Raw genomic sequence first — 26,568 nt, forward strand, 5'->3', positions numbered from 1 at the left:
TTCTGATGAGCGCGCGATCATGTGCAGCTTAATAGCATACCAAATCAGCAGAAACATTTTAAGGCTCAGGAACACAATAAGTTCAAATGAATAAGTATGTCAGTAGAGGGACAGTGTTTACGTACCTGATTCCGAAATATACTATAGGATTGAAACTAAAATTATTATATTGAACGGTTGTTAGTTTTTATCGGTGGATTGCATAGAGAGCATGGATACCTGATTGATCATTGAATATTTAAGCTATTAGTATGCATGCACAATTTTACCCTGCTAATCTGTAGCACTGCTGCGTGCTTTCAGCATGTTGGTATGATAAACTAGGATATAATTTTAGCGCTAGCAGACAACGACAAAAGGGAGACGTGAGCACCACGATACGCATCGTGATGAGCACCGTGGTGTATACGTCTCCCTTTTGTCTTTTCTGCTAACGCCTAAAATGTTATCCATGTGATAATTTGCAGAAATCATTCGTCTTAATTTTGTTTCATTTTTTTGTGCGTGTGTGCTTGTTTCGATATACATGTCAATCTTTTCTAAATAAGCAGCAGCTGTCAAATAAAGCTTCGTTTGTCGTTCTGATCATGGCTTTCGTGCTCGAAAAGTACACACTCTTGGTATTAGTATAGCGTAAGTAAATATCGAATAAATCTTTTGAAAGTCAGCATGCAACCCTGCAAAGGGATTGTTTCTGTACTTATTAACAATGGTGAACTCACGATGAGAAAAACATGTTTTTCTAGGTAAACACAATCAAGTATTGAGGAGCGTTTATACCAGGACACTAACCACCAATCCTCTGTGATGGTACACCACAGAGATGGCACAGTGCAAGTCGTAAGTTTTCTCTGTAAGTCTATTCGTCCGCAGAGAGCAGAGTAGCGAAAGGCAGCGCTGTATATTCAACGCAAGCACTGGGCATTCTTATGCAGCAGGCGATCCCTGCACGTAATCAGCACTGCTGCTTTCATGCAAGAGTTTTAGGGGACAACATGAAAGCAGAAATTCCGCTTCATATTTCCCTTTATTGCAGCCCTCTTCCGCCATTCACTGCTTTCATAAAGTTATCGCTGCTATTTTTTTACAGCTCTCGCAAAAGATGCGCTTGCAGTACTTGGACCCTTGTTATTTAGCGTGATGGGATGAAATCAAAATCAGGTTATACGCTTGTCGCTAAAGCTGGAATGGCTACTACATTCTCGAAAGTCAGGATGGCTGAAAGTTGATGAAGTTGATGAGGATTCATGTTATTAAAAGTCTGGCGTGCAAACAGGGGCACAAATTTGTGACTGCGTTTGAGTAACATGATTCTCGAACCAACTCGAGCGCAGCTGACTTCTCTTGATTCACGATGACAAATTTTCACAGTATGTGAAGCAGTGGGTTGTACTTCGACGATTACTGACCGTACCCCACTCTATCGCAACATTACTTTTCACTCCCCACAAGTGCTCCCAATAAACCGCTCGATTCTCGTTAATCACCGCTGCTCCCTATCATTACCACCCAGTAGAAATATCGCACTCAAACTGTGGAATCAATCACACTTAATAAAAGAAAGTGGCATTTCTGCCTTCGAATCTGCATTAAAGGTTCAAAGTTTGCCATAGGTCTTGTTTTGCAGAGCGCAGACCTCTGTGTTATTTATATACAAGAATGTCTTTAAAAGAATGTTGCTGGCCTAATTCATTTAGACTTGGAGATTCGAACGAACACACTTTGCACGAGGACCATAGATATGGTGCCTGTTCTGTGTGTATATTTGTTTCGTATTTGTGCAAAGTGTGCGCGTATTTATATTCGCGAATATATTGCTCCTAACATGCAGGCGTCACTCTCAACAAGGCAGGTTTTCTTTTTTTCTACCAGACAGCTTTTGGCTAAATTATTTGTTCCTTTCTTTTGGTACATTGCTTAAAGGTCCGCGGGTGGCCTTTCAAAGCATCACTCTCTGAAAATAAGCAACCAAGCTCACACATTTTCTATGTTTTGCTGAGGACTATCACCTACTTTTTTGTCATAGGAAGGGATCCTCAACAGCCACCTGAGAATTAAGCCTCTACCAGAAGGTGAACGTTCCCTGGAAGGTCAAATACTGCATAAAATATATGAAGTACAAGAGACAAAAGAGAATTTCAAAGATTCAGGTAAGCAATTTTTTAACTTTTCTGGGTGAATAATACTAAGTAGGTCAAAAAAAGAAAATTTTCCCACCCAAACAAAAACATTTAAGTGTCCACACCCTTTCCATTCGTTTCACCACACTCCACTATAATGGCTCGTTTATCTTTTACACAAATGCGTGTGCAAAACACAGTAGAATGTAAAAGCTTCGCCGGGAGATCGCAGTACAACTACAGCCTTAAATGTAACCTTCTCCAAGCAGCGTTGAATAATACCATAAAACCACCGCCACGACAAGCCTATGCGGTGGCGGTGGTGGATTGTAGCAGACCACGGTTACAGATAATAGAACGCTGTAATGTGTCTTAATTGCAAAGACTCTCAATCGCATATTGTGATCCAAGTAATAGAGATAAGGACCCATTTCATGCTTTGAAGACAAGGAAATACGCGTACAACTGGGCCATCGTATGTGTGGTGATCGTTATATTGCATTCGTTGGAAATGTACAAAAAGAAAATGAGATCCGTGTCGCCTGTGTGCTTTCCTTACATATATATATTGCCCACTTGCTTTCAACCAAAAAGTTCACGTAGACGTGACGCCTGCGCCAGAAAGGATGTTCCACATCCGCTGCCATCGCTGTGAGTTGTGGCCCTGGCTAATACTCCCAGGGTTAGTTCTAGTAGATAAACATAAATACCCTTGAAAGTTTATAGGAAAGTTCAGTATATATAGATGTGTGTGTGTGCGTGTGCGTGCGTGCGTGGGCTTGCGTGGGCGTGCGTGGGTGTGCGTGGGTGTGCGTGGGCATGCATGGGCGTGCGTGGGCGTGCGTGGGCGTGCGTGGGCGTGCGTGGGCGTGCGTGGGCGTGCGTGGGCGTGCGTGGGCGTGCGTGGGCGTGCGTGGGCGTGCGTGGGCGTGCGTGGGCGTGCGCGTGCGAGCGCGCCCTCCGACTGTTGAAACGTTGTTCTCTAACCTAGACTTAATGTTTGTGTTACCCTCTAATACATAGTTTCTATGTTTTTTTTTCCTCTTGTGCTGTACAATTGTTAGTGGTGATGTTTTCAACTTTTCTATCCAACAGTGTTCTGCTCTTGCTGCGTACTTTCGCTCATTCAATGCTTCTCTTGACTAATGAAGTATAATACAGTAAATAATTCAACAGATAAACGCCAATTCTGTAGATGTCGCCCTTTTGAGTACGGTCATTTTCATCCAAATCTACTACGCCCCTCTTGACCCAAAGCTAGGACACCCAATACCTTAGGATCTAATATTATAGGAAACGTACTTCCAAACAGTTTGTATGTGGCTAATTCTTGCAACGAACGAGAAGAAGGGGAACCGAGGGGCCCGAATTTTATTAATCATATCATAAGAAGCCAACAAACAATGACACCAAGGACAACATAGGGGAAATTACTTGACCTTACTAAATGAATTAAAGAAATGGATAATTAATGGAAGTAAAAATGGATGAAAAAACACTGTCCGCAGGTGGGGAACGACCCCAAGTCTTCGCATTACGCGTGCGATGCTCTTGCCATTGAGCTACCGCGGAGCCGTTTTCCCATCCATTTTCTGGGGTATTGATTTTCTAGGCTTTGTTGGCTTCTTATGATTTGATTAATAAAAATCGGGCATTTTCTGGGGTATGCATTTTGTGGGGTTTGTTGGATTCTTATGATACGATTAATAAAAATCGGACCCCTCGATCCCCTTTCTTCTCGTTCATTACATAACGAGGGCTCGTTTCCGGCAACATTGATGCCTTCAGGTAGCATATGTGGGTTTATTGACCGGTTGCCATCACTCAAAAAGATCACGTGCTCGTGACGCTTGCGGCAGAAAGGATGTTCCACATCCGCCGCCTAGGTTTGTGAGTGGTGGCGCGGGCTAACACTCTCAGGGTTAGTTCTAGTTGTAAAACATAAATGCCCCAGAAAGTGGATGGGAAAACTGCTCCGCGTAGCTCAATCGTAAGAGCATCGCACGCGTAATTCGAAGACGTGGGATCGTTCCCCACCTGCGGACAGTTGTTTTTTCATCCATTTTCATTTCCATTATTTCATTATTTTTTAAATTCATTTAGTAAGTACAAGTAATTTTCCCTATGTTGTCCTTGGTGTCATGTAGGGTAGCAAACCGGTTGCGCTAAACTGGTTAACCTCCCTGCCTTTCCTTCTCCACTCTTGCTTTCCATCCTTTGTTTGTCGGCCTTCTTATGATATAATTCTTGCAATGTTATTCAGCAACAAGAAGGCAGCACCAGGCCAACTGTTACTGCTGTTCCTTTGATGATGCCAATTACTCATATTTCAATTACACTTTCAGCTACACAGCCATTTCTCTGGCGCAATAATAATTCGATTGAGAGAAGGCGGATGAAAGCCATCACCAACCTAAACTATAAAGCGACACTTGTTCAACGCGTTGTCCAACGACAACGGCTTTGTCGCTTTTATTTTTTGTAGCCTTATCCTACTAGGCCACAAATGACTCATTAATGACTCACTAAGATGCAACTTACTCACCGACTTCTCACTAATTTCGCAGCAGTAATCAACGTGTGAGTTCACAGCGCGCCCTGATCAGAGCACTCCGCTCTGGTTTCAGACGGCGCTTTGCTGTAGATTCCAGAGACAGCTACACGTCGAGGAGAACATTTGCCAATGTTTAATTAGCGCACTCTCGCGTCTCACTGAATCAGCCTGTAAGCCAGACTATATGGCTGACAATACGTAATATGTCATGGCGGGCAATTTATGTTCATTGCTATGACAGAGAAACAGACCTTTTACACATGTGAAATGAAGGAGTTACTTGTTTTGTCATGTGGTTGGTCCTTTTCTTTATTACGTATGTGTACGAATTTCTAAGGCGAAACGGTATAGCTATTAACGATAAATTTGGCCTTTTACTGCTAGCTCCATCTCAGTTACCTCAATTTGTTTTTCAGAGAAGCACAGACGCCAGTACCAGCGGTAAAGAGTATGAAGGTCAGTATACCTGCTTACCATATGGCGGCAATTACAGCGCTTCCTCAATAAAGTATAAATAAGTAGCAAGTGCAGTGTAAATTTCGTTTTCAAATAATGAACAATCATGCATTCACTCAGTCACATGTAATTGGCAAGTGTGAGCACCTAAAAGAAACATAAGGTGACTCTTACACACAGAAGGTTGTCACAAAGTATGCTGAGTAAGATTACACGTTTTAACTACTAGATGTTGCAGACAACGTTCTTTCGAGCACTACTAATGCTATCCAACAATACCGCAATGACTTTTATACCCCTGAATCGAGCGTATTTCCGGCCGACTGTTCGTATCTTTTTCGCTGATATAATAATTAGATACGCAATAATTGGTTAATATGTGCTTTGTGATATAAAGAGAAGAAATTAGAGGCGCGCTCAGGTAAACTTGAAATTGTTCAGTTATTTACCCTACACGCTATGATCTATGTGCGTTAAATAAACAAATCACATGACAACTCTGCAAAAATTATTATTACATTGCTTGCGTCCAATCGTTTTTTTGTTTTTTTTAGCTTACATGAACAAAAAGAAAAGAACCCCCTTTGACAAGTTTGTTTTAGAGGTTCACGTACTGTCCGACCAGGCTCATAATAAAGATTTCAACAACAACGAAGAGCTAATCTCTTACTTGGCAATCATGGGCAACGCTGTGAGTATTCTGTTTCAAACTGTGCGGCCTAATAATTGTCACCATTCACTGGTTAGCACCCTATCCATGATTCTCGGTGCATGCGAAGTGCCACATATAACTCTAATCAACACGTTCTGCTGCAATCGCAATGATACGTATTTCGCAGCTGTCAATCTTAATCGAGGGAGGGCTGCAGTGACCACGTATGTCACCGTGTCAACAACAAAGGGACCGTATACTCAACTGGGCCGGTATTTTGTAGCGATGCCTTTAATGTCATAATGCCTTTTCGCGCTTATCGCGCTTTATCACTGGTCAGAGCGACGGTCCGCTCGCGTTATCACTTTAGTGCGTGCCGGTAGCACTTAGAAGATCATCTAAGACAGCAATTCGACTGTAGGGCGATAATAACCGCGCTTGGTGATAAGGAAGCCATATTATCACTATGAGACCAGCTTATTCTTGCGATACAATTTTAAAACTCTCAAGCATGGCTTTAGTAGAAATGCCACATCACTCTCGAGCACACGTCAGTCAGATATGCCACAGCATGTTTAGAAGGGCATATAACAGCGCTATAGGCGGGACGAAGCAGAGACACAGCGCTGTGTCGGTCGTCTTCACATTGCCCTTTCTATGTTCGATTCTCTGCTGAACACGCACCAACCAGCGCAGTTCAACCCACTCACGCAGGCCATAAAATGTTCTGAGCAGGGAGATGCCATAGAACAGAATTGGAAAACAGGAAAAGAGGCCAAGAGGAAGGCTGAGACTAAGGGAAGGCATCCTTTGCTGGCATCCCCTATGTACTCAGAACCATGTACCAACTCGCCCAACAAGCTACCCTTATAAGGCATAAAATTTGTGCTCTTCTGAGACCAAACAAAATCCTGTTTACATAACACTTCTTGAAGTCAGTTCTTATTGTCAACCAGTCTATTACGATTAAAAGCACTTGCTGGGTCATATTGACAGGGGTACATGCAGGCGTAAGAACCTTCATATATATGGATAGAGAGTTCACTTCTCCAGTTCATTCAAATTAACACATCTCTTCTTTTTATAAACCCATATGTACAGGTTAATTGTCACGTGGCGTTTCTTCGGCTTCACTATTTATCCTGGATTGTCGCGTCGTTTGGGGGGCATTTGAAATGTACGACACGTTTTATTTTTTTTGTCATTGGTTACAATACAGTTGCAGGTCTAAAAATTCTAATTTTCTCGAAAACAAGTGGTATCAAAACATCACATGCTTCACATTTGGTGTTGCCTTCAAGTATCTTTGTTTCATCAGCTTATTTGAGAGTATCATTCCTGCATTGCCGTTGAAAATGATGAAAGCTATTATCCAGAGGTTTCGACACAACTCCTGAAAAGGGTATAAGATATGCGAGAAATAGTATGCACCAAAGCTGGTATATCTTAAATGCACGAAATGAAAGGGAACTGCGGCAACAACTTTCTTCACATCGCAGGCTGCATAAACAAAGATACCCTTACGAACTAGCGCAAAATCAAAGGCCTGGTAAACTGATACAAGAGTCTAGTAGAGGAAGTATCGCTGCAATTAAAAGGAGGAGCTCCAACTATGCATCGACGAAACGGGAGGAAGAAAGAGGGTATTGCCTCACACGGGCAGTTCTACTGATGCCTATACTACAGAGAAAAGAAGCAGTGATAAACCGGAACCAAGGCAATGGATTTTGACCAAGAAAGAGAATGGAAAAGCATGCTCATTTAAATCAGACTGTTACTTGCGACTACATCCGTGCCCCCCCCCCCCCCCCAAAAAAAAAAAGAAAAAATGTTAGCATCTTAAGTTTCTCAAATATTGTTTGGATCATGTTCAGTCGCAAAATATGTTATTTCATATAAAATCCCTTTAATTTTTTTAGAATAAGTTCTTGTGTAAACCGTACTTTTCTTTACTAATATCACTCTATCTTTGTATTTGGCGTCTTCTATGCTAAGGAGATAAAAATAAAAAATTCTCGAATGGCAGCCCCATCACGGGCCGTATTCACAAGAACTTCTTACGCTAAAATTGTTCGTAAGAGAAAATTCTAGCCAATCCTGGTGGTGTACATATTAGCAAAGGCGGCCGACCAATGGCAAGCAGCAACTAGGAATGAAAAGCTTTGTGAATTCGGCCACACATTCTTCAGCGCATAGGTAAAGCCAGCGCTTCCCCTTACTTCACTGCAATCAAATAGTTGTGTCAGCTAGAGTTCGCTCACAGATTAACTTTGCGCTGGTAATGTAAAAGCTAGACTACTCAGTAAATGAAAGCTGGTTATTTCGGGCTAAAATATTACCTTTGGCTGGGCAGTTATATATAATCTTCAGATACGTTCAGGTTTTACACCAAAACAGTGACACAACGATACGCGTCGAGCAGCAGTATCTTCACGGCATAATCAGCCATCCTAAATCCACAGAAAAGTGAGAAGAAAACGCTTCCGATTCTCCACTACTTGGTGGCGTCCTCGAAATCCTATAGGAAGATGGCGAGGGTCCGGCTTCGTTTCCACAATATCACCTTCACTCCAGAAAGTTTTGAATCCGAAGCATTTTTCCCCTAGTCAGAGCTAGAGTCATACGCGAGGCCATCCAAAGTCAAACAGTTTGGCGTGTACCCAAACTATGCGCCCGCTCGCTTGTCGATATTGGCTCGCAGCCTTCTTTCTTCGCGCGCACGCACGCCCACCCTCACGCGCCCGCTAGCACACCGCTACTGGCTTGGCGTCTCCTCGCTCCGATCGCCGGTACGGGTGCGCACGCCACAAATAGACGTGGCTTGGTTGCGCTAGATGCGCTATGTTTCGAGTAGGCCTCTACTCGGAGATACAGCAATGGGTTCTCTAAAGCGTCAAGCGGAAGAGTGCAAAGGCTCTTCAGAGGCTATAGAGGTATGCGACGCGTACCGTAGCGGCGAAACAGGAGGCAAAGCGACGGTCGAAGAGGTACACCCGGTCGTGGAGAGCGAGCAAGAAGGAAAGGAACGCGCGGCCCAAGAACAGCGGCACATCAAGTGAACTGCCGCTGAACAGGCCGCCAAAAACAAGCGGCGCCATTTGGGGGACGTGTAATTGCAGGGCGCAGACGCGCACTTTCAAGAGCACTTTGTCGAAGACGAACATGGTGCGGCGTGTAGCGCCTGCGACCGCCTCTGGTTCCGATCGTACGCAGTCAGGCTGTCGCGGCCCCCGCATGTGGCGGTCCTCGAGCGTTTCCCCAGGAGGGCGTTAAGTTCGTTCGGGCTTTGCGCCACATGCAGCGGGAAAATGCTTCGCAGTGACATAATATAATCATCGAGGGTGGTTTCTGCCGTATGTTAGGACTTACGGCGAGCGTCGGCGTTGTCCCTCGTAACCAAGCGAACGAGCACACTGAAGGATGAAAGCGAACGCTGAGCGCATCGGGAGATGAATGCGACGATAGCGAAGGTAGCGCGAGGAGGAAATTGGAGGAGGACGGTAAAGCGGAACCACGAGGCGGAGGCCGCCGGAAGAGGGTATGGCGATAGCGTGAGAAGAAGCGCCTAGTGCCGCACTAGACGAGCTTCGCGGCAACGATGGCGACGAGAAAGCATCAGAGTAGCGTGCGTCAGACATGTGGAAAGAAAGCGCTGTATGAGCGGAGGTCTGCCTACGGCGGTTCCTGTGAATCGCGCCCACGGGTCACTCATGCCCTGCCTCTCGCGATCTTCCAATTACCGAGGCATTAGCGCCACACTTCGCTCCATGTGCAACTTGCCGCACGCGACCGATTGCCCGCGCCAGCCAATATATCACGAAATGAGAACACGTGTAGAGTTGCGCTCAAATTTCGCATTAGGGAGTCGTAATCATCGGTGATCTTTTATTGCGATAGCAATTATATGGACCCTTCAAGCGGATTTCTGCCGTCGCCGTCGCCGTCACCGTGATGTTCCGTATTAAGTCCAAGGGCGATAAAATCGTCGCCTCGCCCCGTATGCGCAAGTGAAAGCGCGCGGTGGACGCGCGCTATCACGGAGAGCGAACGCACGGCGGAAAAAAACGCGACTTCTGTCGCGCGAAAGGCCGTGGGGGTATGGGAGCGAGGGAGGCGGGGCGACGCTGTTCTTCGGCACCATATGCGTATCTTGCAACCGGGCGCAAGGGGAACTCGCCACTCATTCTCCCACGCGAAAGGAGGAAAGCGGGAAGGCAGCGCGGGAGGGAGCGGGGCAGCTTCTACTCTGCCAACAACTGCGCTTGTACTTTGCCTGGCTGCGGCGGTCGCTCGCACAGTCTCTTAAAAGCGATCTCCACACGGCTCTGACCTCTGTATGCGCTGTGCACTCCCCGCTCAGTTTCCGTTGATGCGGCAGACCGCACGAACCTTCGCTCGCTGCGGCGGCTGCGCTTGCTACGAGCGTTTTGACAGTGGTTGTCTGCGGTTATTGAGTGTGATCTATTCATGTTTGCTTGTGCACACTGACACCACGCTTGTTAATTCAGTTAGTAAGCTAATGTGTCCAAGTTTATGCAGTCGATAAAACTACTATCCCTACTTCGAATAGCTCTCTACTAATTTGCTATCGCAATTGATGCCTTCGCTTTTCGGGCGAAACTGCGATATTTTTAGTGGTAATCTTTTTGCTGAGTCATTGTTATTTTTGCTGAGTCATGCTCATGACTATGACTTCTACCACCATCCTTTAGTGTTTCCTTCACGTAGTACCCACGTCAGAACCCATTTCAGTGATTTCTGAGTGTTAATGTTTTTTTGAAATATATGTTGTACTATTTCAACTTCATCTACTAAATTTCTTTTTTTAGCCTTTCAGTCCCCCCTTCCCCCCTATTAGCGCTGGCTTTAGTGCCAACCACCAGCACTCGAGACGTATCATTATTTAGCTAGCAAGCAAGAAACATTACCACCCTCCCGATGCGAATTATTTCATGTGGAGTGTCATTTAAGTTTGTGTCTTTAATATTGTGCACCTTCACTGTTTCGTAGTTTGGATGAAACTGCACCTTCTTTTAACTGATGACTGTGTGACCATCTGACTGATCAAGCTCAACGTTGAAAAGCAGCACAGTGGCTATGAGAAAAGCTGTAGCAGATAACTTTGAAATAATTATTACCATCTAAGTTATCGAACTGTGCTAAATGAATGTGTTTTTCTTAACTACAAAGTTCTATCCTTACCCGCATTGTGGAGAACGGGAATTTCGCCTCAAAGGAACGCTTTATTTCCGGTCAGGAATCGAGCCCTCGATCGCGTGCTCAGCACCGTAATGCATATCCGATAAGGCGCGGCAACGAGCCTTCTAACATTTAGACCACGTGCAAAAGCTACATCCTTTAGAACGCACATCTGCTATACATTTCCATACTATTTGTTGCAGTACTAATGAGCTGGTATTTAATTCTAGGTGAACCTAAGGTACCTAGATATGAAGGATCCAGCAATAAGAATGAGGCTTGTCGGAATAACCAGAAGTAAGGTAAGTACATTCGGACAATTTTTGCTCGTTTAAGGAAGCAAGTGGCGGAGAAGAAAAATATTAGTGCGAGTTGCCATAGTTTGAGTCCAGCTGCCTCTATGGTGGCGGTACTGTATGAGGAGACTGGACGCGCTAACAGGATTTGCATGCTGATTTGCATGCATTACCAAGGTCAGTATCACACGATTAGTACGCTTGTCAGCTTAGAAGGGACACCAACACTTGCGACATACTTGACAAGTGTAACTTTGCATGTATATCATCAGATATTTGGCCCCTGTGTTCCATTGAGAGAGGAACAGAATGATTTCGGCAAGTGTGCGGTGATACAGATGGCTGGAACAAATGCAGTATTTCTCGCAATAGCTGCCAACCTCTGGAAACCTGCAGCCGGTAAGGCTGACAACTTATATGTTCTGCTTCGATAGATTTCTTTGTACGAGGGCAATTTGTCGTACTTAAATTCGCGCGAACCGTAAAGCGTTGTACCTATAGTAGTCGAATAGATTCTCGAAAGAAATTTGATTTGGGGGCAATTTTCGATTGCAGTTGAAGCTTTCCTTTCAGGTTAAGGACATATCTGAACAAATTTGTTAGCTGATTCAATGGAAACATTGCATTGATGGAGGCTCTAGGGCACTATAACTGAAAACTAACCAAGCAAGGAAAAGCGTGCTTGGGCAGAGTAAGGCCAGCTACTCTCTCGCTCGGCCTGCAACAAGCAAGCTAATCCAGAATCAAGAATCACTGTTTCTCAAGCCGCCAAAATAAACATCCCATACTGACAAACTAAAGTAAATTATTTGTTTACCTCGCTCATGCGAGACTACAAAGGAGCTCACTGAACTCAACCAGAACGACGCTACAGGCGCTTGAGAGAAATAGACAGTGACAGGACTTTTCACCTCCCCGCAAAAGCCAAGTGAAGTCAAGCAAGTATGCTAAACCAAAATCGTGTGGACGACCGTCTTTATTCGACGCTACGCGCAGATCATCGAGCGAATAAAAAACCTGAATTGTGAACGCTACCAAGTGTCTGAGACACTACTACATTACTTTTGCAACTGCCCTTAGTTCGCAGCGGAAGACGATGTGTTCTATTCTGGCAGCCATAAAAAAAAGTTGTAGTTTCGCCCAATAGGTGAAGCATCCATTGCGATAGCAAATTAGTGGACAGCTATACAAAGTAAGGACAGTAGTTTTATCAACCGTATAAACTTGTAAGCATAAGCATACTAACTAAATTAACAAGCATGCTGTCACGCGCACACAAGCAAACGTGAACGCATCTCACCCGATGATTGCGGAAACCTGGCGTCAAAACGCTGGAGTTCGTCAGCGCAGCAGCAAGCGAATTGAGCTTCGTACCGGCGCTCGCATCAGCGTGATCTTAGCCGCGAAAATACAGGGAGGGCGGACTGTGCCCCACCGCAAATATCTTTCAAGATACAGCCGCGCGGGCGGAGGACACGTAATCCTGGAAGGACACGTAATCTGTAAGACACGTAATCTCCCCCTCCCCCAGCATCAAGGTTCACGGGATGTACTTTCAGCAAAACAGAACCAACACCATCGTTATAAACAGACTAAAGTCGACGGTCGAGCAGGCCACGCACATGCTCCGAAGAATAATATCAAAAACAAGTGGCATGGGGGAGGAGGACGCGCTGCGCCTCGTTGTCTCTAGAGTCACTTACTCCGTAGAGTACGCACTCTTGGCTTCCACCGACATCATGAAAATCGACACCTTCTTGCGCAAAGCCTAGAAGCGGGCTCTGGGCTTACCAATCAGTAAATCTACTGACAAGCTGCTGAAGCTAGGGCTCCTCAGTACCACCGAAGAACTCATAGAGGCTCACCTGACCAATCAACGGGTACGACTTTCCACCACGACGACGGGACGAACTATTCTCAGTAGACTGGTCACTAATGCGCCGCTGCAGCATCAATCCCCTAACGACGGCCTTGCTACCCAAGTGCGTACGGAGCCAGATCCTGGTTCAGCCACTACCAAGAAACATGCACCCTATCCATAACGCAGGAAGAAGGGCTGCAAGGGCTAAAGCCATCACCAAACATTACGGCAACCATCCACTAGTCGCTTACACCGACGCGGCCCTGTATTGCGGCAGGAGAACCTCCACATCCACCGTAATCGTAAGTCAAGAGCCACTGACAAGCGTTTCCATCCGCAATGACAACCCCGTCGTCGCCGAGGAAGTGGCCATCGCCTTGGCGATCGCACAGACGACTGCGGACACCGTCATAACAGACTCCCAACAAGCGTGCCGCAATTTCTCTTACGGCAGAATTCACCGAACCTCCTGGCAAATACTCCAGAGGGACCCCCCCAAGAGACGTGGAAAGATTGTGTGGGCGCCAGCGCATCATGACATCCCAGGCAACGAGATGGCGCATCTCATGGCTCGAGGTTTCACAAACCGAGCCCCTGGCACAACGGAGGAGCCCTGGCGACCACACCCTCTATTCTCTTATCAGGAAATTACTACGCACTATAGGTTGCAACGAAGAATATTTCCGACCCCGCATAAAAAACTAACCAAAGGTAATGACCGAATTCTTAGACCACTGCAAACCAACACCTTCCCCCACCCATCTAGATACTACCACTTCACCCTCTACACGTCCTCTCCAGTTTGCCACTTTTGTGGAGCACAGGGCACCCTCTACCACATGGTAGGGGGCTGTACAGAATCACCCATTAGAGAATCACCCAATTCATGCCACAACACCTGAGCTTTGGGTGAGTGTCCTAGCCAACTCCACCCTCGCAAGCCAGCGCCAGCTGGTTGCAAGGGCCTTGGACGTGGCAAAAGCCTTTGATTTCCTGGAAAGGGGAGACCACCCCAAAGACAACTCTTAAAATAATCTCTTAATAAATATATTTATTCTCTCTCTCTCTCGCAATGGCACACGGTAACAATTACCTCCCAGGCAAAATGTCTGCGTGTAACACCGTACGTAGCGCATGCAAGAAAGTGAAGTAAAAAGCTTGCCGCCACAGGTTGGGATGATGCATCGACATCATACGAAAGCCAACCACCTGCGGGAGAAAGGAAGGGGCGAAAATGAGGAGCAGGTAAAGCAGGGAAAGGGTGAGAAGAAGCGGAGGAGGAAATGCGGGGGAAGAGAGAGGCGTGCAATGCGTTTGGCTGAACAAACGATGAGGCCAAGTGGACGCACCGTCCTGCTCCACACAATCACCTCCGCAGCGGATCTAGGGCAGCATTCCACTGTCCGTTGCTGCCTCGACCGTTGTGCACACCGTGGATTTTCATACATTCAAACTAGAGGCAACATCTAGCTCTAGTGTCTATGGGAGCTGAAAGCGAGGCCGTTCATGGGAATCATGATTAGTGCATGGATTTGCCTAAACCTCGTCCTCCTGGCTTTAAACGGCTCCGCAACTTTGTAAACTTATCATTTACAACAAAGTACTGTGATGTAATTCATTAAGCGGATGTTATTAATATTGTTGAACGGCAGGATTAGAACATAAGACCTCTAGTTAAGAAGCCCGATAATGAAACCATTACACCATGAACCCATGCACCACCAAGTGTCATACTAGAACACCCTTATAAATTTCTGGCGGGCAAGCCAGGGCGTTGAGACGCTTGGCGCGTTTTCGATTCGGTCACCTTGACAGGCTGAACCGTTGCACTTAGTAGCAATCATGCGAGTCCGCAGAGTCTTCTGCATTTGGAAAAGTATAGTTTGCTTTGAAATTCAAGACAATGAAGGCAGATAAAACATCATACACCAAGCCACAAGAACGTCTGTGTCCACAAGCACGAACACCAGACCGATCCATGTGTACTAACCGTCATTCCCATGGTGGCGGAACTATCGCAGCGCCAGAGTTCTCTCTAGTAATTATCGTGGGAAGCTCTACTGTTGCGCACAAACACTAGCGTTCCTGCCCGTGCACCTGTGCGCATGCAGGGGTCTGAGCGCATTGAGCAGTCAGCTTCAAGCAACCAACGCCGGCGGTTTTTTCATGCGGTCTCATCTCCTGTACCGTCGATGACCGACGCCTGCAACACCACTGGCGGCTCTTGTCAACCCGCCCAAGAATCAACACACCCTATACTGAATAAAGCTGACGGAAGAATGGCGACGCGGTAGATTATAGTTTGCAAAGCACTGCACGCGTTATGCGAATGATGTGGGTTCGGTTATGACTTGCGGCAAGTTATCGTTTGGTCTGCTTTCATTTTCCTTTTCTTTACTATTTTTGCATTTAATATGAACATAACTATTTGCATCCCCTATGCTTTATGTGGTCTCACGGTCTGCTTTTTTGTGTGGTTGTAACGGACAGACAATTGAGCCCCTTGTATTCAAGTTACAAAATGTGGAAAGTTTTCGCAAGCTGGCTACGAGGCCGCTTTTTCGCTATTAGCGTCGCGTAGAAGATGATACGCAACAGCTGTTATATGCGGGTGTTTTATGTCCTAGTTGATCGAAACCTCCCACCAAAAAAAAAAAAATCATGAGACATATCATCTCTGCCAGGAAGCTAATACGTTTTCCTTCTAAACCTCCAATCCTGTGCGTTTTATGCAGCATGAATCTTTCGCTGTACACAATCAAAAAACTCTGGACGCTGACAAGACATTGGATTCACTCGTGGAGTACTACAGGAAAGGAAACATACCTGGAAATCCTGACGTCTTGTACTATATAACAGGGTAAGTGAATAGGAAGGAATATTTTTTGCATTCGCGTAAAGAAAATGCCAGATTATGTTGAGCTTGAGCTGAGTTTTGCATTTTATGTGACCACGATCATTAGTTTGGGATTGTCCTACCGGCCACTGAACTAAGATGAACAGTTGGGCAAGTTAGTCTGCAGCTATTTTGGAAAGGCACAGCACGAAACTGACATACGAAAGCGGTGAAACACTGAGACACAGGTGCTAACTGTCAGCAAAGGCTTGTTCGAAAAAGAATAAATACATATGCTACATAAAAATACATTGGAAATAAAAACAAAAATAAGCACTACTCGTTGATTGCGCATACAAGGACACATCCAGAGCAGGCACGGCTCATTAGGAATGAAATCTACCAATGAAGGCCACACCTGAAACGATGCCTTGCTTATATGCACAGGCGTCACCATTTCTATTCGGGTATACGGCTTTCACTAAATCCTAAATGTGCCATATGACGTAAGAGCACCATCGTCTACTGAAACTGCAGCACTTCCCGGTTATCCACCATTAACACGTCAACGCCTCCTAAGGTTTCAAAGTTGTGATAAGATTGGATCCAACCGTAAAGGCGACCGCATTAAAGGAACATTGCGATGGTTTTTGCTCCATCTTATACGCTGTCTGCATTATTCAGTAACTATTAGATTTAATCATTATTTTCCCATAACAATCGCTCCTTGTATAATTCCGCTTATTCACTCCGCAGGTTCTGTTACAATTATCTGTAGGCCCTGCATTTACCAAGGCCAAGATAGTCGTTCTCCAGATTTTCCTTTTTTTTTTTTTTTTTTTGGGGGGGGGGGGGGGTGGAGGGGTAAGAACATGCATACTTGTTGACGTCATGCATACACTCATCGCCACAAAATGAGCAACGCAAGTCACTGCTTGCAATGAACACTGCTCTCTAACAACTAACTGTTTAGGAGCGCACCTCGTTCATGGTTCTCAATAATACAAATCACTCGCAGCCAAGACCTCTCCGGCGTTGAAGACGGAAAGCTGGACACAACTTTCACAGGTCAGTGTGGACAATCATGCGAGATTGGGTGCGGGGCATCTCTTGAAATATATTTGTCATTACTTTCACTGGCCGACACTGGCAGATCGGGCTACACATACCTATACTTACTGAAGTCTGCGTGAATAAGGCACCCTAATAAATGTGACACTTTCGGACTAAGAACTCGTTCGTTCAAACGCAAAGTTTGCTAGATGCATACCAATTCACAGTGGGCAGCACGTTACTTCGCTTTGTTGACTCGAACGTCCATTGGCTTTCTACTTGAATACAAACTTACATTACATTATGCGGTTTTACGTGCTAAAACCACGATATGATTATGAGGCACGCCGTAGTGGGGGACTCCGGAATAATTTGGACCACCTGCGGTTCTTTAACATACACCTAAATCTAAGTACACGGGTGTTTTCGCATTTCGCCCCCATCTAAATGCGGCCGCCGTGGCCAGAATTTGATCCCGCGACCTTGTGCTTAGCATCCCAACAACATAGCCACTAAGCAACCACGGTGGGTTTCAATGAAAACTAACAACTCTGATTATACACCTGAGCGATAGAGAGATAGACATAGAGTTGCCCTTGTTTAGGCAAGCTGTATTTATTCTGGTAACAAGAATTCAGGATCGCCAATCAGCGCCTAGAGTCTGTGAAGCACTACGTTTGTTTATTTAGGTCAATTGCTCACAGGGGACCCTGATCATGAGTAAGAAGTTTACAGAAGAATAAAATTGGGTTGGAGTGCATACAGCAGACATTACCAAATCCTGACTGGGAGCTTACCATGGTCATTGAAAAGAAAAGTGTACAATCATTGCATTCTACCGATGCTGAATTATTGGGCAGAAACTTGGAGGTTAGCAAACAAGCTCGAGAACAAGTTAGAGACCGCACAAAGAGCGATGGAACGAAAAATGCTAGGCGTAATGTTAATGGACAGGAAGAGAGCGGTGTGGATCAGAGAGCAAACGGGATAGGCGATATTGTAATTGACATTAAGAGGAAAAATGGAGCTCGGTAGGTCATATAGTGCGTAGGAAGGATAACCGGTGAACCATTAGAGTTACAGAATGGATGCCAAGATAGGGAAGCGCAGTCGAGGACGACAGAAAACTACGTGGGGTGATGAAGTTAGGAAAATTTGCGGGCGCAAGTTGGAATCAGCTAGCTCAAGACAGGGGTAATTGGAGATTGCAGGGAGAGGCCTTCGTCCTGCAGTGAACATAAATATGGGCTGATGATGATGATAATTTTTTGTGTTGGTACAATTGAGTATACATTGTATAGTCTTGCGTATTTATTATTCCGCAACACGCCATTGCCTGCTGACTACTGTACTTGTCCCCAGATAACTTCTTTGTTAGGCGGTCCCTCTAACAGTGTTTACTATGGGACCTCAGATTGCACGCTTCTCTTCTACTAACGCTATGTTATGATATAATAAACGCAGCATACAAGTCTTCTCTTATGCATTCTTCTCTCTTACCTGTCTCTCTTTCCTTCTGCCTCTGCTTTTAGTGTGCGTGAAACTCCATACTTACCCAAAGTGTGGCATGGTTTAGAAGCAATGTCATTCCTTCACCAGTAAACAAACACCGCGGCGGCAATGCAGCATAAAGCAACAGGTCACTGGCGCATTAGTACCGACCCGCTACTGCTGCTGCTCCTAGTGTCACATGACCTTTGGCGCTACAACACTGCAGAGTTCCTTTTAAGAAATCCTTACAGAAAATATGCCGCTAGTTTCAACGAGATTTTATTTCATGATTACTTATCTATTCGCCAATATAATTCTTCTTTCTCGCTATAAACAATTTCGTGCCTTTCCAAATTGATCATTTGTCGCAGTATATTGCGCTAAAAATGCAAGAATTTGCACTGATTATACATGTGCATGCAGAGATTTATTGCCTTGCTCTGCTTTGATTACTACGTCTGAAAATTAAAAAAAAAGGTTAAAGCATAGTAAATAACGCAAAAACCTATAATACCTAAAGCCCGAAAGTTGGACAAATCGATGTACTGCTGATAATTACCATGTTGCCTGAATTATTGCGGCAGCAGAGTCCGCCCTCGTAATTTTTTGTATGAAACTCTATGCTACCACTATCTGAACTTCAGACTCCTCCCCGCTGGCAGTATTGCGTCGACATGTAAAACTAAAACCGATAAATATTCCATACGACTGAATCGTAATAATTGATCACGTCCCTGCGTTTGCCTTTCTATGAGTCTTCTTGTTATGATCAAGTTATGTTGCAGCGTAATTTACACAATGCAACATACAATCTATAAAAAGTCCCACACTTCCCTTTGCTGTGGAGTGTCTCACATGCCGAATTCAGTGAACTTTTTTTTGCCTTCATTTTTCGATGAGGCTGCATGAAACAAAGAAGCTATTTGCTTGCTTGGTACAACAATCTTCCCTTCAGGACTGGCATACACTGGCAGACTGTGCACAACGCAGGGTGTTCGCCGAAGGCGAAGATATCGCTACGTCTTACTCTGGAACCCGCACAATGGCTCACGAGCTAGCTCACACGTAAGTGCATGCGATTCGAACACAACAGAAGACACGAGGTAGACGTAAGAGAGTGAGTCCGCTTTCAATAATGCAGGATGGGAGCATCGCACGACAAGACTCCACGATGCCCGTGGGAAGAGGGCTATCTGATGAGTTATGCGGATGGAGGAACGAAAAAATACACTCTGTCTCCATGCAGTCGAGACAGTATAAGAAATACCTTGCGGTAAGTTCCAGCACTTGAACTCCCTTCTTAATGATAGCTAGCGAGGTTGTGAAAGTGGCAGTTAAATTAGTGATACCTAACAGCGCGAAGACAGAAGATATGAGGACCGCACTGATTTCTATCTCGTTTATTCCTTCTGAAGAAAAGCAGAAGTGTGCACGTGTACAAAAAAGAAACATAATTATAACATTTATAACGCGTACTGAATGTTCTCACGGGAGGATGACGGGAACTGGTGGGCAGGCAGTCAAACAACCGTGGTAGAAAGCCATTTTTTGGACGAACGTTCGCCCTCTAGACCGTGGAAAGACAAGATGGCGGTGATGGAAACAGGCCCCAGTTGTCGCTAGTCGAAACAAACCATGTGGCTGTCGTGTGTCCTATATTTACAGGGGTGCCTTCGTGCATTCTAGAATACATTCAGATAACCGCTCAACCGTGAGAATGTGCTGTAGTAATGGTCCTCACGAGTACACTTTCATAGCTCGGGTCCGCCTTCGTACATGTAGCAGTCGCATTTAGGATGCACGAACAACCTCACATTCTCATATGGATTATCCTCATGTAGCAGTTTGATACATGGGGTGTTACGTTAAAGCAATGAGCACTGCCTAGTGTTCTCAATGAACGTGTGCACACTTGTCATCGAAGCGGGTGCTCCTCAAAAATCTGCATGTGGCATTTCACAAGGGCGTCTTTAAATATTGCTCTCACATTGTCAGAAGCATCCTAGCTGTTGCTTAGCGAGTTCGATATTGTATAAATTTATTGCTGATTCATTTGCTTCTAGAGTCAGCAGTTTACATGCGTTCTTCGTTTCTCTTCACTGCAGAAACATTCCTCGTAGATGCCAAATCATACTCTCGAGAATGAACTACATGGCTCAATACAGGAGATATCCAGGACAAAAAATTGATGACAGCTATTACTGCCGGACGATAATGGGACAACGCAACAAGGACGCAAAAATCATAGCTAAGAAGGTATGATTAGTAATATCCTTGTATTATTATGCACAAGACAAAGATAATGTTCAATAACCTGGCAAGGGAGCAAGAATTCAGGTTCGCCAGTCAGCCTTTAGAGTGTGTAAAGCAGTACGCTTATCTAGGTCAATTACTCACACCGAACCCTGATCATGAGAAGAAAATTTGCAGAAAAACTAAATTGGGTCGGAGTGCATACGGCAGGCATTGTCAAATCATGACTGGGAGCTTAACACTGTCGTTGAAAAGAAAAATATACAATCATTGCATTCTACCGGTGCTAACATATGGGGCAGAAACTTGGAGGTTAACAAAGAATCTCAAGAACAAGTTAAGAACCGCACAAAGAGCGATCGAACGAAAAATGTTAGGCCTCACGTTAAGAGACAGGAAGAGAGCCGTGAGGAACAGAGAGCAAAGGGGGTTAGCCGATATTCTAATGGACTATTAACAGAAAAAAATGGAGCTGCGCAGGCCATTAATGCGTAGGATGGACAACCAGTGGACCATTAAAGTTTCAGAATGGGTACCAAGAGAAGGGACGCGCCGTCGAAGACGGCAGAAAGCTAGGTGGGGTGATGAAGTTAGGAAATTTGCAGGACCAAGTTGTAGTCAGCTACCGCAAGACAAAGGCAATTGGAGATCGCAGGGAGAGGCATTCGTCCTGCAGGGGACATAAAAATAGGCTGATGATGATGATGACCCTATCAATGTCTTTCATTCGCTATCTTAGTTGTCCCAATAGGACGCGGTTGGTGTTAATTCACTGTTTTATCTATAGTGAGTTGTTATTGCAGGCGAATCCCAAGACATGTTGCAGATTGCAACCCCAATTGCTAAGCCAACCCTTATGCTAAAGAGCCAAAAGACCAGCTTGTGCTAGTTGTGACTACATGGATACACTACGCATATCCCATAGCGTTGCAGAAAACGTCTGAAAAGACTGAAAAAATATTCGTTGAAATTTTCATCTCTCGCCAACAAATATATTGGGACGCTCACTAACCATCCCTCTTTTTATTTTTTCTCCCTCTATTTCTCTAAAACGTGCTTTAAAGAGGCCCTGAAACGCTTTTTGAACATAGTATGAAACCTTGCCGATCTGTCGCAGAGGCTGCTGCGAACATGTGAGCCTAACATTGCTACGCTGCAAGCTGCGGGGAATTTAGTCTCGTGACAAAAGCTGCAAGAAATCGCTTGCTCTCGCTTCCGCAATGGCGTCGTGCAGCGTCATCGAAACAGCCGGCCCACTAACACTCTCGGCTGATTTCGTGATCGCAAGAGCGTTCTCAGTAATAGAAAATTCCTAATTTTGAGTTAAATAAAATATATATATGTCAGGGATCTCAACAAGACAAAAAAAAATCATTTTTATCTTTGCACTGCGTGTAGCTGCGTCAGCTGCGCGTGGCCTCTGAAATGCAGAAGTTGATTAACATCAATTGCAGGGCCAGTTGATTAAACATGATCGGAAAAGGTGCAAACAGCGCAACAACGACGATACGCAGGCGAAGAAACACACACCACAGGCGGTAGCGGCGTAGCGTAGTCTACCGCGGCCGCCACTGCATGCCGCGATGAACCCTTTCGCCGCCGCGACACTCAACATTTGGTCAGGGTCGCTTCTGCGTTGTGTAGCTTCCAACGCGCTAGCAGAGACAAAAAGAGAAAGACAGCCGGGTATTGGTGCTGTAACTCCACTTATAGTTGAAGGATTCGAAAACTTCCTGCGGCATGAGATTCGTGAGACGACGTCCTGTAATAGCCAGGCTTCTATGATTAGCCAGGATTCTATGATTAGTTTAAGTTAGCGTAGCTTGCACTAGTGGCGCAAGGCTAAAGAAACAGCGGAGCTGATCGGCACTAGCTGGTCCTGGCCTTACGGGTCATGCATTTCCGGAATTTATTGATAATTGATCGATTATCGATTAGCTATTGATTGGCTATCGATTGGCTATGGCAAGGTAAAGTGAGGCGCAGTTGTGTACAGTGACGTCATTGCTAGCGCGGCGGCGGAGGAGCTAGGCGAAGCGAGGCGCAACTGTGCGCAGTGACGTCACCGCGAACCAGTTAAACGCCGCTGAGCGGTCCTTCGAGTGATGAACTCCTCGCGGGCAAGCGAGCGCTTTCAGACGTTTGGCGCGTTTTCATTTGGCCTAACCGAGGTGCAGTTAGAACGCAGGCGAGAGTTTGCACGGGCAAGGAACGCGCATATACTACAGGCTTTCGACAGCGAGGACGTGGGTGCGTGGCATCGTGGCGATGCCCTCTCCACTCAGGCAACACTTGGTGCGCTATCGCATCGCCTGCTCTGCTGCGTCGAGGCGTGCTCGTGATGTGGCGGCGCAGCCAATGGGAATTTAGGTACCGTTTTTCGTTTGTCCAGACGGCAGACGCCGGCTTTTTTGCTCTATGCGCCATTTGACGCTTTTGCATCAAGTGCTTCAGGGTCCCTTTAATGAGTGCGATTTGATCAGGGATATGAACACAGCTTGGACGAAGTTGTTGCATTGCCTCAACAGTCCCATTACTATATCACGGACGTCACTAAATTTCCGGATTTCGCAAACCCTCGCCAAACACCTTTAGTCGCCGATCACTAAGTAGTAGCAAGGTTAAAGAAGTATTGTGAATGAAAGTAGGTTACACAGCTGAGATGGAGGCAAAAGTAAACCTAATATTTTGATTTGTTTGCCGTAGCAAACTACCAACTGGCGTAAAATGCCAGATGAACGTTTTTTTTTTATTCTTCCAATAGACCGCAAGGTTAATGCATTTTATGGCATAACTTTCAACTACCATCTATTTTGAGCCAAAATAAAACATTATTTCCGATTCTAGCAAGAGTTCACTCCCTAAGATTGCAACCTGTCTTGTGATTCGCCTGCAATGACAATTCACTATAGATAAAACAATGAAAGAACACCAACCGCGTCCTGTTGGGACAATTAAGATAGCGAACGAAAGACATTGGTAGGGCCATCATCATCATCAGCCTATATTTATGTTCATTGCAGGACGAATGCCTCTCCCTATGATCTCCAATTACTCCTGTCTTGCGCTAGCTGATTCCAATTTGCTCCTGCAAATTTCCTAACTTCACCACCCCACCTAGCTTTCTGCCGTCATCGACTGCGCTTCCCTTCTCTTCGTACCCATTCTGTGACTCTAATGGTCCACCGGTTATCCGTTCTACGCATTACATGGCCTGCCCAGCTCCATTTTTCCTCTTAATGTCTATTAGAATTTCGGCTATCCCCGTTTGCTCTCTGATCCATACCGCTCTCTTCCTATCTTTTAACGTTAGGCCTAACATTTTTCGTTCGATCGCTCTTTGTGCGGTTCTTAACTTGTTCTCGATCTTCTTTGTTAACTTCCAAATTTCTGCCCCTTATGTTAGCGCCGGTAGAATGCAATGATTGTACACTTTTCTTTTCAACGACAGTGGTAAGCTCCCCGTCAGGATTTGGTAATGCCTACCGTATGCAGTCCAAGCCAATTTTATTTTTCTGTAAATTTTCTTCTCATAATCAGGGTCCCCTGTGAGTAATTGACCTAGATAAACGTACTCCTTTACAGACTCTAGAGGATGACTGGCGATCCCTAATTCTTGTTGCCTTGCCAGGCTATTGAACATTTTCTTTGTCTTCTGCATATTATTCTTCAATCCCACTCTTACACTTTCTCAGTTAAGGTCCTCATTCATTGATGTTGTGGCGTGGAGCAGAGGTAAAACACCCGACTTCTAGTCTGAAGGTGGTAAGCTCGAATCCTCCTCCAATCCACTACATTTTCAGGCATGGAGTGCGCCTGACACCGGCAAAAAAAAATCGCCGAGAGCTAGTGGGGCTGTACTAGTCCAAGTGCGACCAAATTAGGAAGGCCCACTAAGCTTCAACAGAGTCACTTCCTCACTAAAATAGGAATTCGCCTCCCTGGTGCAATATTCGGCCACTACCTTCCTCATGACTCCTACAATTGGTATGGTAACATACGCATATTTTTGTACGTTTCAGAGCCCTGAATTAAGTATGAAATGTAAAATGGAATGCTGCACCAAAATTAACGGAAAAGTAAACTGCATGGTCGTAGATATTCTGGAAGGCATGCCGTGTTCCTCTGGAAAGGTTCGTATTTCGATACTCATAAATTATTTTTCTAGTCGCTAAGCCCAAACAACAGGCAATATAATGCAGAGTTCCCTTTTTTTTCGAGAAGGACGCTCTTTTCAGACAGTGCTCTGCACATGCGCATATAGTAGAAAGTACTCGGAGAACTCACATTTTGCAAAGGAAAGCTATGTTATATAAAATTGCACAAATATTATGTAAAGCACTGATGCGCTTTCCTAAATGTCCTAAACACAGAACCTGTCTACTTCAAATATGTACGTAATATTAGGGTAGTGTACGTGGGACCCTTGCCCTTTGACACTAAAGCCATTTCCTTAGAAATTGCATCCTTCAGTAGGAAAACAAGTAGACCGAATCGTTTGAAGAAGTCAGACTGTCACACAAACGATGCAAAAGTTCGATAACAGGAAAGTTCAAAGTTTACAATGATGGAAGCCTGAGCAAGTTGGAGATTCGGGGCATAGAATAAGCAAGCATAGCATTAAAGCATAGTGTGTGTGTGTGTGTGTGGGGGGGGGGGGGGGGGGGGACTCCCCTTTTCTTACATACATGAAACTAAAAGAAACTAATGCCAACGTGAACACATGGAAAGTTAGGGTAAAGGAAAATGAACGTGCAAAAAGAAACACCTGGCTGCATGAGGGGTCCAAGCACACATGTTTCTCAGGATGTTGGTGCATGTGCGTTCGGAATGTTACCGAGTACCACCCCTCAAAGCCAAGGCGGCGGATGATCCTTTCAAACGAAGCCGTAACGTAATAGGTGAAATTATCAGAAAGCAGCTGGCCAATAGCCCATCGTATCCTATGTCATCGCTTCAAAGCTGCCAAAATCAAGATCCTCGTTATACATTGATCGGGAAGGATAAAGGGAGTCGAGGTCGCCGATTTTATGGGCAATGAGTGGTGGCACTAGCTAACACTCTCAATACTAGATCTAGTAGGCATACGCAAATACCCAAGATGGAGTTGAGAAGGACTACCATGGTAGCTCTATCGTTAAAGCATTGCATGCGTAAGGCAAATGTGTGCGTTCGGTCCTCTCCTGTAACTAATTGTTTATTAGGTCCATATTCATTTCCCTTTAGCTTATTATTTGTACCTTGGAATAAAATCACCGTGTAGTTTCCTCACTTCTTTCTTTGGTTTCAGTTTCTGTTCGGTGCATGTAGTTGTAACTGATTAAAGCAGTCACAAGCTCCGAGCAGTGTTTTTTTTTCTTTCTCCGTCTCGATGGCACCGTCTTCGTGCCTATGTCTCTGTAGGTCATCGACTAACAAATCGTCTGAGTCAATGCAGCTTTTTAAACAACCGATTCTTCTCTTCTTGATAAAATATTTTAACGCAAATAGATTGTGTATAGGTTGTTCATCCAGACCGCATTAAGAATAAAACTCGTCTTCAAGCTCAAAGCCATTTCTGTCGTTACGTGCTGAAGACGAGAAAATAACGTGTCATTTTTCTCCTCTTGTAGACATGTAGAAGAGGAGTGTGTGCGAACCACAAATGGCTGTATTAAAGAAAAATCTCTAAGTTTATATATTTCCTTAAGCATGGAGTCAAAATTTTGGCCAAATTGACCTTGAACACGGCAATAACAATGAAAGTACAAGAGCTTACATTTATTTTACTATGAAATAAAGAATTTATTGTCTTAAA

At 45.0% G+C, this 26,568-nt stretch overlaps 1 protein-coding gene across 1 annotated transcript; it reads left to right on the top strand.

The window, feature by feature from the left end:
• Positions 1-750: 750 nt before the first annotated feature.
• LOC119464277 (venom metalloproteinase antarease-like TtrivMP_A) lies at positions 751-26,568 on the top strand (the record flags this gene model as incomplete). Its single annotated transcript, XM_049655426.1, has 12 exons — positions 751-840; positions 2,027-2,150; positions 5,091-5,115; positions 5,626-5,821; positions 11,212-11,283; positions 15,874-15,998; positions 16,993-17,042; positions 19,474-19,583; positions 19,660-19,791; positions 20,624-20,774; positions 24,794-24,904; positions 26,384-26,568. Coding segments are annotated over 10 exons (939 nt in total), but the record flags the coding sequence as incomplete, so codon positions are not given.

This window comes from Dermacentor silvarum, chromosome 9, assembly GCF_013339745.2.
Source record: "Dermacentor silvarum isolate Dsil-2018 chromosome 9, BIME_Dsil_1.4, whole genome shotgun sequence".
Classification (NCBI taxonomy): domain Eukaryota; kingdom Metazoa; phylum Arthropoda; class Arachnida; order Ixodida; family Ixodidae; genus Dermacentor; species Dermacentor silvarum.